This window comes from Xyrauchen texanus, chromosome 32 (assembly GCF_025860055.1).
Source record: "Xyrauchen texanus isolate HMW12.3.18 chromosome 32, RBS_HiC_50CHRs, whole genome shotgun sequence".
NCBI classification, from domain to species: domain Eukaryota; kingdom Metazoa; phylum Chordata; class Actinopteri; order Cypriniformes; family Catostomidae; genus Xyrauchen; species Xyrauchen texanus.
Genome location: NC_068307.1, coordinates 8,572,279 through 8,583,965, shown reverse-complemented (window position 1 = coordinate 8,583,965; position 11,687 = coordinate 8,572,279). Strand labels below are relative to the sequence as shown.

Below are 11,687 nucleotides of genomic sequence, written 5' to 3'. Positions count from 1 at the left end.
TAGATATTACATAATATACGTTTAGAAATTAATTATAGATATCTTTAGTTAAGCATGGCAAATAGTACATTTTAGCAGAAAACAGTGAAGTTGTTTCATTCGTTGCCGCGCATGCTCAACATGTCCACTAGATGGCAGCAGATTAGTGTTTACAGACGCGCGCCTCCGGTTGCCATGACAAACTTGAACTCTGTATTTTGGAACGGAGGGACATTTTTTGTTTTGAGAGGGGGAAAAAAAACGACATTATGAGTTTACGTCAAGAGATGTTCAACTTTTATCCAGTGGTATGATTCATTGTGTTTATGATTGATTTGTTTTTATATAAATAGATTGTAAGGTTGACTTAAATTTTCTTCCATGAATGAATATTGTTCTTTTTTTTTTTTGCAAGTGTTACAGTTGCAGGTTGATAAGTGACGTGACGTACTTTTTTTATTGTCCGGATCTATTAAAGTAAAATTCAAAAATGCTCGCAAACACACAAGAAAACAACAACAACTACTTAAAAGTGCATTTCACCAAAATATAAAAATTCAGTCATTGTTTACTCACCCCTGTGTTGTTATAACCCAATGGAAATTTATGGTGACTACCTCTTCAAGCTTCAAAAGAACGCAAAAGTATCATTCAGAAGTCTAATAAATTATTCTATGAGACTCGTGATTGTTATGAAAGTATACAATAAGGTTTGGTGAGAAACAACCCAAAATCGAATGTATTATTTAGTGAACATTTTGACTGTTGATCTCCTGTGCACGTTCATGATAGGGCATGAGAGCAACAGTTCACACATCCCCCTCAATACATTGGGGCATTCAAGTTAAAACTTGCTTGTTTATCCAAAAACAGGTGCAACACAGCAATAGTGAAAACAGAACACAACACAGCTGCACTCAAAACAGAACAGAACTTCCTAAAAAAAAAAAAGGTGTGTTGTTGAAGAATTGATGCATTTCTATGCCCAGCCTTATTTTTTTAAAAAGTTTTTGGACCAATGACAGTTCACAGCAGACAGAGTTTCCCACACGATGCCGAAAATAGAAAACAAGCGATTTATAGGTACAGTCGCTTGTCTAAGCTGAATGGGACAAAAACTCGGTTAGGACACAATGCATGATTTGCATGAAAAAAAAATAAGGCTTGGCATAGAAATGCATCAATTCTTCAACTACAATTATATTTAGTGTTATTTTGAAGCTTGAAGAGGTGGTCACCAAAATTTGCCATGTTATTTTATATGCATTTATAAAATGCTATAAATGTATTTCAGAAATGTATGAAACCAACATGGTCACAAATATTACCTTTCTACAAACTAGACACATGTTTTTTTAATTTTTTTTAAATTAGATTTTTAAAAGATTTCTATTATCTTAGACAACTTCATTTGTAAATGAACCATTTATGTTTAAGGATTACAGCAAATGGGAGCGAAGGTCAAAACAGAAGCATCAACCCTGGGCATCTAAGCAAGACAGTGGAACTACTGTAATCAGACAATTTCCAACTGTAACATCAGGTAAGACATAAACATAGCATCAAAGTAATGCTGTTAAACATATGTTAGTGCAGTCACTCAAACTCTGTGGCTTTTTTGCATGAAACTGTAATCCCTACTTTATGATCTCCATACAGGAACATCTCAATGGAAAACTGTCCACATTGATTCCACAACATTACCTAAACTCTCTAGAAGGAGAACAACTGTAAAAGTGGAACAGGAACATACTAAGGACAATGTCAAAGCACTGAAGGTTTTTTACTGTAAAACAAGAAACTAGACTTTCACATTCACTCGACTTTGGAAAGGTGCTGTTACCATGTCTTGAATTCCACTGCAATCTGTGTTGTAGTTACTCATCACATCCACAAAAGAAGCCATAAAAGTCCTAGAGGAGCACTGTGAACATCTTAAAGAGAGGAACCTGCAGATAGCCAAGACCATCATTGATACAGAGAGAAGCTCATTCTCCAGAGCTAAAGAACTGCTCATCCAGCAAGTACAAATGGGGGTGAGACAAATGACTTTACAGTGGGGTACAAAATCTAAGACCACTTAAAAATGTAAGACAAAGAAAGGTTATGATACAAAATGTAAAAATATTTCAGATTTTGCTCAGTTTCTAGGTCACTAATGAAATGTTTGCAATTTTGTGACATGAAGGCAATTTTTTCAAGCACACTGTGGCAGGGCAGAGGGCGGGGCCGGGTCGTGATTATACACACCCGGTCCCTTATCAGGCTAATTAAGCCTCCGAGAGGGATAAAGGCCGACTGCGGAGGATTGTGCAGGAGAGAGAGATCGTTTACGGACATGTCCGTCATGTGTGTGTTTGTCTTCTGTTTAAGTTTTATATTAAACTATTATTTATTTTGAAAAGCCGGTTCTCGCCTCCTCCTTTCCATTGACTTCTTTACACTGGTGCCGAAATCCGGGAAGGAGGGATACGCCGTAGTAGAGTTCTCGCCACTACCGTCCACCCCAACAGAGCAGCCCCGGCCATCTGCCGGGGGACGAGGAGCCCGGCCGCCTGGAAGCGGACGACGGCCTCCAACCGCGAGGGGAGAAGGGGCTCCTAACCGACTGCCAGGAGTGGTCAGGGCCGCTGCCAGAGGCGGAGGAGTCCCCTACCAGCCGCTGAAACGCAGTGGGGTCTGAGACTGCCGACTGCGAGCGGGGAGGGGCTCGCTGCCAACCAATATAATATAAATTGTAATAAAAAAGCTCAATAAAAGCATTTTCACTATTGGTCTCAAGATTTTTAGACCCCACTTTATGCAAAGAGCACCGAACACATACATTTCACAAATAATTGAGAACCCCTAACCAGTGAAATGTATCTCATGTTCTTTTATAGAGATCAATGGCATTCTTTAAACAATGGAGTGGCAGTCAGATTACAACTATCAATGCAGAGCTGACAGATATACAGGAAGCATCACAGAAACATCTCGACGGTTAGTTTATACATACTGTTCATTAACCACGTTTGACCTCTTGATCAGGATTTAATTTTTTTAATGCAAATTATAGCTGCCACAGCTCGCTGTTCATTAATGGTAGTAAGAAAACAAGGAATTCCAGTTGGCTGTTGTATCTTCTGTTAACGCAGATTTGCAGGAGCAATTGGATATTGTGACATCAAAGGTGGTGAAGGCAAAGAAAGAGCTACACACTCTGAAGACTTACAAAGATATGGAGTACCCAGTCAAGGCCTTGCAAATTTTAGACATGGAAAGTGAGCTGAATAAACTGAGGGAGAACCAGCAGGTAACCCATACAGAAATCTTATATACACTCACTGAGCACTTTATTAGGAACACATAAAGACAAAGATATGGAGTACCCAGTCAAGGCCTTGCAAATTTTAGACATGGAAAGTGAGCTGAATAAACTGAGGGAGAACCAGCAGGTAACCCATACAGAAATCTTATATACACTCACTGAGCACTTTATTAGGAACACATAAAGGGTCCTATAAAATGCCAGATGTGGTCTTCTGCTGTTGTAGCCCATCTGCCTCAAGGTTTCGACGTGTTGTGCATTCTGAGATGCCCACTGCAATTGTGCAGAGTGGTTATCCGAGTTACTGCAGCCTTTCTGTCAGCTCGAACCAATTTGGCCATTCTCTGTTAACCTTTCTTATCAACGAGGTGTTTCCATCTATGCCACTCACTGGATGTTTCTTGTTTTTGGTACCATTCTGTGTGAACTCTTGAGACTTTTGTGCATGAAAATCAGTTACAGAAATACTCAGACCAGTTCATCTGGCTCCATCAAACATGCCACAGTCGAAATCACTGAGATCACATTTTTCCCATTCTAATGGTTGATGTGAACATTAACTGAAGCTTCTGATCTATATCTGCATGATTTTATGCATTGCACTGCTGCCACACGATTGGCTGATTAGATAATCACATGAAGAAGTAGGTGTACAGGTGTTCCTAATTAAGTGCTGAGTGAGTGTATATGGCCATTTAAATAGAAATACAGTATATACAATTATAGTTTGTATACTGTATTTGGGCATGTATATGTATGCCCATATTTTACATTTCCTCTATTATTTGTGAAAATATACAGTATGTTATATACTGTATATGAAAATGGCCATTTCTGTAGTATTTTAAACTATATGATGCATATATATGTACAAGTCCAATATTACTTTTTTATGTCAGTGAAAGCCATACACTAACATATAGACATGCACTATATACACTCAAAAACAATTTGTTTTTTAAGATTTATGCATTTCAATTTCATATAAAAATTCCATCAAATTGAATTGAGTAGTCTTTAACAAAATATTATTTATATATATAACTATTTGTATTAATTTAATTTTGTTAGAAATTGCATAATTAAATTTGAAATGTAAAAATCATAGACTAAATTAGTTTTTGAGTGTATTTAGCATTTATTAATCTTTGTTAATGTTAATTTATAAAAAAAAAAGTTAGTTGATGAATAATGTTAACGTATACAACTTTTAATTTTAAGAATGTATTATTATATGTTGAAATTAATAAATGCTGCAAAATAAATGTTTACTGTTAGGTTTTTTGTAAAATGAATAAAACATTATATTATGTGTTTCAAACGAAAGCTGAAATGTATGCCGATAGATAGGAAAAGAGTTGAAGTTAATCCTGGTAAATCTCAGAAAATCCTTTATTTATTAAAAAGACATGTGGCCACCTCATGTGGTCCCAGCTCTCTTTAGACCACTTTAATGTTCAATTTATTTTCTCCTCTTGTAATTCTCAGGTTGAACAGGAGGATGTGACTTTGCTGTTTAAAAAAGATAGGGCAAATTTGGAGAGATGTCAACGCCAAAGAGAGCAGGCTGTACTGTCTGCCATTGCTGAGGTAATCAGCACTTTAAAGCTTAATTTGTCTGTTTGTTGATTCATTTGAATAATACTTGAATGTAGGAGCATTCAAAACCTTCTATTTATGGTTTGGTTTTCAGAAACATGAATCTCTCATCCCACCCATTGTCAAACTGATGGCCTCTCATAACCACACAATAAGGGAGGAGATTCACATGTACAGAAAGGTGATAAGTAGAATTCATTAATTTATTTATAAATCAAAGTCTTGCTTTCCATTCTGCCAACCAAAAGGTTAATTGTTTTTCTTGGTCTACATTTTTGTATAAATCTGATTTAATCTACTTTAAAGGAGATAATGGAGTTGAGACAGAAGACCAAAGAGCTAATGAAAAGTATTCAGGAACTGAAACTATCAAGACCGAACTTGAGGAGAGAGATCTTTCCAGATGTTTTCCTGAAATCAGATAAGTTAGTAAATAAGTACATTTAGTTATTGAGGCAAACAGCTTCCTTGCCACAAACACAGAAAAGAGTTTAAATGTTCAGGCACTAATGCAAAATGTTACACAAGCTCTTCAGTTTAAGCGTGCATTCACAAGTTATAAAATAACTACAGTTGCACAGAAACATTCTTATAAATTTGGCCACTTGAAAGGAAGTTCAATAAACCCCTCAAAATGTCTAGCAGTGTTAGTATGACCTGACTCCTCTCGTAAACAGATATAGAACAGCAACACTTCGAAAACTTCACTTTCAAGAGCCTTCTTCAAAGGTGCAATATGTAACAATTTTCATGTATTTTTAGCCCTTTTTTTGGCAATGTGTGAAAGGCTTGTAACGCAACTTAAAACATTAGCCATTCCCAAACTTCCTAGGTTGCCAATTAAAGCCTGTTGACTGATTTTCATGCGAAGGGAGCGGGTCGCTTTTGCCAGGAAAATCCAAAGGATGTGACATTTATGCGCACTCCCGAGAGCCTTGACTCAGACAGTAATAGCTTCTCTTCCGCTTTTCAACAACGACAACAAACTACATTACTAGATAACGTTATCTTAAGCTGCGTACACACTGCCAGTGACATCGCGTGAGACAGCGACACCATCCCATTCATTTTCAATGAGAGCTGGCGACTTCCAGCATACACGAGCTGTCGCGACCGTTGGTGACCAGATGTGGGCGTGTCCAGCGACACAACAAAGTTGAGACAAGTTTAACATTAATATTCAAATGAAGAGCGACTTATGGGAGCGACAGCCAATACGAGAGTAGACGGTAGAGCTCACATGATCCTTCTCTCTCTCAGCTCCTGCGGTAATGGAAAGATCAGGGGACCCACCCTCTGCAGCAGTCATTTATAAACGTTACTAGGCAATCAGTAGTGGGAACGCCCACTAGCAACCTAACCGCCAGCCACTGGTGACCTGCAGCGACAAAGTCACCGGTAGTGTGAACGCAGCTTTAGAGATGGAATCCAGCAAACGGCCAGTTCCGAGCACAAAACTGACCCCTACACAAACTCTGAGTATGCCAAAAAAAAATGTATCTACTGAATCCCATCTGGCTAAGCTAAGCTAAACATGATCGTGGTTGAGCGAAAACTAGAGTGAACATCGGCAGGGCATTTGATTCCTGGTGAGAACTTCGTTCGGTTTTGGGGATCAAAACTGACCCTGAATTGGCATTCTTCTTATTGGACAGGTAAGCTTTCATAACAGGAAAGCATGTGAAATATAGTGCCATAAGGATTAATCTGTGTCATTTTAGCTAACTTGATCTTGCCTGCACAGTAACTGTCATTAGGGCTGGGTATCGAGTTCGATACATTTTAGGCACTGACCGAATTGCCTCTAAAAAAATCGAGTATCAAAAAATGTCTTGACGTTCAGTACCAAATTTCGATACCTAAGGGATTAATCTTATCAACGTCAGTGATAAGCATGTAGCATGCTAGATGTGCCCAAATCTAAAAGTGCCGGCGATTAGCATCAAGGAAAAACACTAGTTTACGGCGGTTACGCCCAGAGACGCGGCTCACACGTGAGGCTGTAGTGTGTAAACTTAAGAGCAGAAAGTTGCTCCATCTTCGACTGCAAGAAGACCGAGGCAGTGCAGTCATCCTCTCAGTGTCCTCCTGCCACGGAGCTTCCTTGAACATGCCCACCACATGAGTCCTACTAAACTACTGATGAATGCAGCGGTGCTATGACTGGGACTCCAACAGGTAAGGTTAATGTTTTTTGAACAAATCAACAAACTGAAAAAATAAAACCAAAGTTTTTTTTGAGGTAATGTAAAAAATTAAAAAATCGATATCGAAATTCTTTGAACGATACCCAGCCCTGACTGTCATAAACAATGTTAATCTGTAATTATTCAGCCAAGTAAACTATAATAACACATGAAATGAATGCTAGACAGTGTTCAAGATAATGCAAAAAGACCCATTCATTAGTGTAATGTAACTTGGTTATACAGAAAATATCTACATTCTATTATTATATAACAGTAGCGCATCAATATATCAAAATGACAGTTGTGATGGAATTGTAATCACATCAATACTGAATTTTTTCAACATATTTATAATGTACAGTCTATTTTATAAACAGCTACTGTCATCATCCACCAAATTTAGCTAACAGCTATCGATAAAGCTGGCTAGCTAGCTAATGCCGACATAGGCTATAGTATAAATACAGTCAATGTATCATGCAAGGAAAAGTGATTACTTCAAACTACAATCTCGCATAGTCAGACCTATATCCACACTTTTTTTTAGCCCTGTTCCATCGCTGGAGAGTCAAATATAACATACAGTCTCGAAGGTAGTAAAACAATCATAACTGTGCAATTTTAATTATGCTACCTCATCTGTCAGCATGGTGCCGGTGAATCACGTTGTCTCTTTGTACATTACGGAATTGTTTTGGTCGATGCTCGCTCACTCGCTCGCATCCCTATGGAGTGTGTGCACAAGGAGCGCAAGCACAAGCAACAGGCAGCTGGCTGCAGTTCACTTAACCGCCACAGGTGTCATTAATAACAAGGGTTTCTGGATCTTACATACTGCACCTTTAAGGCGTTTCCAAACATTGTACTGACGGCACACAATCAATGATATTTCAAATATCGGTTATTCAGAAACATTCACAACATGCATTATGAAACAATTTCACTATGCAGATATGCATAATGACTAGCACTTTCACTATCCTCAATATCTTGAAGAGCTTTTTTTTTAGATGTCGCCACAAGTATTCCCATAGCTAAGTGTTCCTATGTTCACGTATTGTTTTCCCGTAGTCTGGTAGAGCATGGTGCTAACAATGTAAAGGTCATGGGTTTGATTCCCAGGGATTATGCTTACTGATAAAAATGCATAAATTGAATGCACTGTAAGTTGCTTTGGATAAAAGTGTCTGCCAAATGCATACATGTAAATGTAGTGTTGCTCCAGCTTTGCAAATAAGAGGAAAAACAATTCAATACACTCACAGAGCACATTATTATGAACACTGTGGTCCTAATAAAATGCCTGATGTGGTCTTCTGCTGTTGTAGCCCATCCACCTCAAGGTTTGACATGTTTCCATCTGCACAACTGCCACTCACTGGATGTTTTTTGTTTTTAGCATCATTCTGAGTAAACTCGAGAGACTGTTGTGTGTGAAAATCCCAGGAGACCAGCAGTTACAGAAATACTGAAACCAGCCCGTCTGGCACCAACAATCATGCCACGGTCAAAATCAATGAGATGACATTTTGTTCCCCTATTTTGATGGTTCATGTGAACATTAACTGAAGCTCCTGACCAATATCTTCATGATTTTATGCACTGCAATGCTGGCACACGATTGGCTGATTAGATAATCGCATGGAAAAATTAGGTGTACATGTGTTCCTTATAATGTTCTCAGTGAGTGTATATGATTACAATGGAAATCAGTTTTTAAAGTTAAGTAAAAAGCTTTGTTACGTTAAGGAGCTACCTTGCAACATAATCACATGGGAAGTTGACATGTTGCTTCCAAAAGTTAATGTACCCTGAAATCAAGCCCATTCACCTGAATTACTAATAAGCACCATGCCATATCAGTCATTTTTGCAACAATTTAAGAGTGAACACATTTCAATCAGGCATTACTGATGGCACGTTGAGCGAGCAGCCACAGAGACACTGGTTCTAGTTCAGTGGGAACCAGAAAGTAATTGATTTCACAGAAACAATCGTGAGCGCGAAACTAAGGTTGCATTTTCACTCTAAAATCTCACTGTTACTCCACTGACATTGGAGTGTGATTAGTGTGGAGAAATTGCTGGTAGGTTAGGAATCTTAACCGCTCTAATTTCAAACTAAGGCATGGTTTGGAAAAAAGTTTTAGGCTATTGGAGATAGTGTTATGTTACACATTTTTGGATGAAGAAATGAAGAACAAGAGAATGCATCGCATTCATGGAATCTCCAGCTTTCATTAAAGGTTAATGAAGGTTTCACATTTCCCACCAGTCTGTTCCAAAACACTTTGACATTTTCCTCTCCATGGCAATCAGTCATATCTCCAAAACAATCAGACACTTTATTCCAGTGATCTGCATGCACAACATCTAACACCCATGGGACCTGTTATCACAGTTAAAGATTTATTCATCTGGGCCTTCGGTCCTTAAGTGTTTCGGCCTAGGGGACAAGGATGTGGGAAAACAACCAAAAACATTTAGGGTTTTCACAGATCATGTCACACTGGTTTTATAAGCACCGAATTGTAAAGGTTTCCATTAAATGGAGATAATACTAAACAGATCTGGGATTTCCTGCTCTGCTCGTGACAGGGACATGGGTTTAGTATCTGCAGATGTCTTGAGCTCCAGCAGAGAAAGTTCTCATGTTTCCTGTCTTAAACAAACTGTCTCAGGCTGTGACCATGTTTAATGGCAGATGTTCCATAAGGAGATTTGATTGCATCCTGATTTACAGACACCCTAGCCACAGCTGTGAGACTGTTAGCCATAACTGCCTATGTGCAGGCACCCCCTCAGGGTCCATTTGGGGAGAAACTTTGCTTATTCAAAAGTGGCACGTTTGTTCCTTTTTCAGTATATTGTGCAGCTCTTTGTTCTCAAGCAGGCAAACAACTGTCATAAAGTTTATCCTAATTTAATTGTTTATTTAGTATCAAAGTGCATTACTCCATTGATAATTATAAAGTGTTCATAATATGCAATATGTATTTTGGGCCTTGGCACACAAATGCCTCTGGTTATCATAATACTAGAATTATTCTGAAGTCTAAATGTTAAAGGCAGGATTTTTGATATGTCTTATAAGTTATTCTGAGTAAGTCTTCTAAATTGTTACAACATAAAGCCATAGTTTAGACAAATATCTGAGGTTGTATAATTGTTTTGTACTGTTACAGTCACTGTTTTCTCTACATTTTAGGTGTAGTCCAGATATGGATGTCCATCTCAATATACCACAAGTGGATTTACTTCCCATTTAACCTTTTTAATTCCTCGCTTGAGCTGCTATATATTTTAGTAAACTGAATGGAACCACTTCATTAAATAATTTAACCTTTTTCAAATTTTCACTTTCTTTGTTTATTTGTTTTTAATGTTTTATAAGCAGGACCCTCTTTATTAAAAAAAATATATAACTTTTTAGAAACATGACATATTACAAATGACAGTAATACATGTGCCATAATTGCAAATGCCAACTGCATATCAATTTAGTGCTGTGAGATGCAAAAATTACCACATTTATTTGGGCAAGCTCAGTTAGAATAAAAAGTGAGTTTTTCTTCCATGATAGCTTAAAATTACTTAAAATTGTCTTGAAAAGTTTAAAGTCTAAAAGGGATAGTTCACCCAAAAATTTTAATTCTCTCATTTACTCATTCTTATGCCATCTCAGATGTGTATGCCTTTCTTTCTTCTGCAGAACACAAACAAAGCTTCTTATTAAAATATTTCAGCTCTGTAGGCCCATACAATGCAATTGAATGGCGACCAGACATTTCAAGCTCCATAAATCACATAAAGACAGCAAAAGTAATCTATATGACTCATGTGATGAAATCTATGTCTTTAGAAGCGATACAAGTTTGGATGAGAAACAGATCAATATTTAAGTCCCTTTTTACTATAAATATCCACTTTCACATTCAGAAAGTGAAAGTGGATATTTATAGTAGAAAGGGATTTAAATATTGATCTGTTTCTCATCCAAAGCGATTGAATCGCTTCAAATGACATACAACGATCAGTCACAACATTAAAACCACCTGCCTAATATTGTGGAGGTCCCCCTTGTGCCACCAAAACAGCACCAACCCGCATCTCAGAATAGTATTATGAGATGAGGTTCTTGTCACCACAATTGTACAGAGCGGTTATCTGTTACTTTGTCAGTTTGAACCAGTCTGGCCATTCTCTTTTAACCTCTCTCATCAACAAGGCATTTCCTTCTGCAGAACTACCCCTGAATGGATATTTTTTGTTTTTGGCACCATTCTGAGTAAATTCTAGTTTGTTGTGCGTGAAAATCCCAGGAGATCAGCAGTTACAGAAATAATCTAACTGGCCCATCTGGCACCAAAAATCATGCCATGGTCCAAATCACTGAGATGGATTTTTCTCACCATTCTGATGGTTGATGTGAACATTAACTGAAGCTGCTGATCCATATCTGCATGATTTTATGCTCTGCACTGCTGCCACACAATTTGCTGATTAGATAATCACATGGATGATTGTTGGTGCCAGACCGGCTGATTTGAGTATTTCTGTAACTGCTGATCTCCTGGGATTTTCACACATAACATGCTCTAGTCTAGAATT

At 37.9% G+C, this 11,687-nt stretch overlaps 1 protein-coding gene across 1 annotated transcript; it reads left to right on the top strand.

The window, feature by feature from the left end:
* Positions 1 to 240: 240 nt before the first annotated feature.
* Positions 241 to 10,379, top strand: c32h20orf96 (chromosome 32 C20orf96 homolog). Its single transcript, XM_052101121.1, has 10 exons — positions 241 to 287; positions 1,417 to 1,522; positions 1,639 to 1,757; positions 1,857 to 2,015; positions 2,862 to 2,961; positions 3,117 to 3,274; positions 4,778 to 4,879; positions 4,983 to 5,069; positions 5,195 to 5,313; positions 10,285 to 10,379. Exons 1-10 carry the CDS (start codon positions 249 to 251, stop codon positions 10,343 to 10,345), a joined length of 1,050 nt encoding a protein of 349 aa, XP_051957081.1. The 5' UTR covers positions 241 to 248; the 3' UTR covers positions 10,346 to 10,379.
* Positions 10,380 to 11,687: the final 1,308 nt, after the last annotated feature.